This window comes from Poecilia reticulata, linkage group LG17 (genome assembly GCF_000633615.1).
Source record: "Poecilia reticulata strain Guanapo linkage group LG17, Guppy_female_1.0+MT, whole genome shotgun sequence".
Classification (NCBI taxonomy): domain Eukaryota; kingdom Metazoa; phylum Chordata; class Actinopteri; order Cyprinodontiformes; family Poeciliidae; genus Poecilia; species Poecilia reticulata.
Genome location: NC_024347.1, coordinates 2,954,061 through 2,954,782, shown reverse-complemented (window position 1 = coordinate 2,954,782; position 722 = coordinate 2,954,061). Strand labels below are relative to the sequence as shown.

At 46.7% G+C, this 722-nt stretch overlaps 1 protein-coding gene across 1 annotated transcript in view; it reads left to right on the top strand.

The window, feature by feature from the left end:
- Window positions 1-722, top strand: part of catip (ciliogenesis associated TTC17 interacting protein) — a 4,819-nt gene that overhangs the window by 1,305 nt on the left and 2,792 nt on the right. The window contains exons 2-4 of the mRNA XM_017309856.1: window positions 5-85; window positions 198-383; window positions 482-537. Coding sequence (XP_017165345.1) covers window positions 5-85; window positions 198-383; window positions 482-537 — 323 coding nt within the window. The remainder of the gene's footprint in view (window positions 1-4; window positions 86-197; window positions 384-481; window positions 538-722) is intronic.

Sequence of the window (722 nt, the reverse complement as noted above, 5' to 3'; positions counted from 1 at the left end):
TCAGACGAGGCTGTCGCTGAAGAGTCCAAAATTAAAGCAGAGTTTCAAGCTTCTGACGAGGCTGTCAGTTTCTTGACCTCCATAGGTGAGTTTGACATTCAAACGTCCAGTTCTGTATTAAAAACAGCAAACACGGGGTGGGAAAACATTACTAGAGGTGTTTGGTGGTATCAGCTGTGGCTTGTGTGTTCTTCCAGAGCCCAAAGAGCTGCAGAAGTGTGTGTTTTCAGAGACTCTGATGGTGATGTCTGATAGTGGCGGCGTCCTGGGAGAGTTCAGCGTGTCTGTGGAGTTCACCCACAGAGCCCTGGAGCCCTGCTTGATTCTACATGCTCGGAGCCACGGAGCTATCGACGGCTCTCCATGTGGAACAACGGTGACCAGTGAGATCAGTTATCCATCAGGTGATCACTGATGGTTCCATGTGTGCTTTGTTTTATATTACTGTACGTCTTCTCTTCTTCTACTATTGACTATTAAGCTTACCTAACCACTGATCTGGAGGTCCTGGAGGAAGACTACAATGAGTATGTCAAGGTGAGCCCTTTAAACATCACCTCCTTTCAGGGCTGACCCAAACCTCTTTGGGGCCCTGTGCAGATTTTCATTTGGGTCCCCCCACAAACCATACCAACAGTTCAACAACATATGCTCCATCATTCCTAGGTCAGCCTAAGTGTGCAACATACCTATTATTAGCGTAATTTGTTATTAGCTTTCAT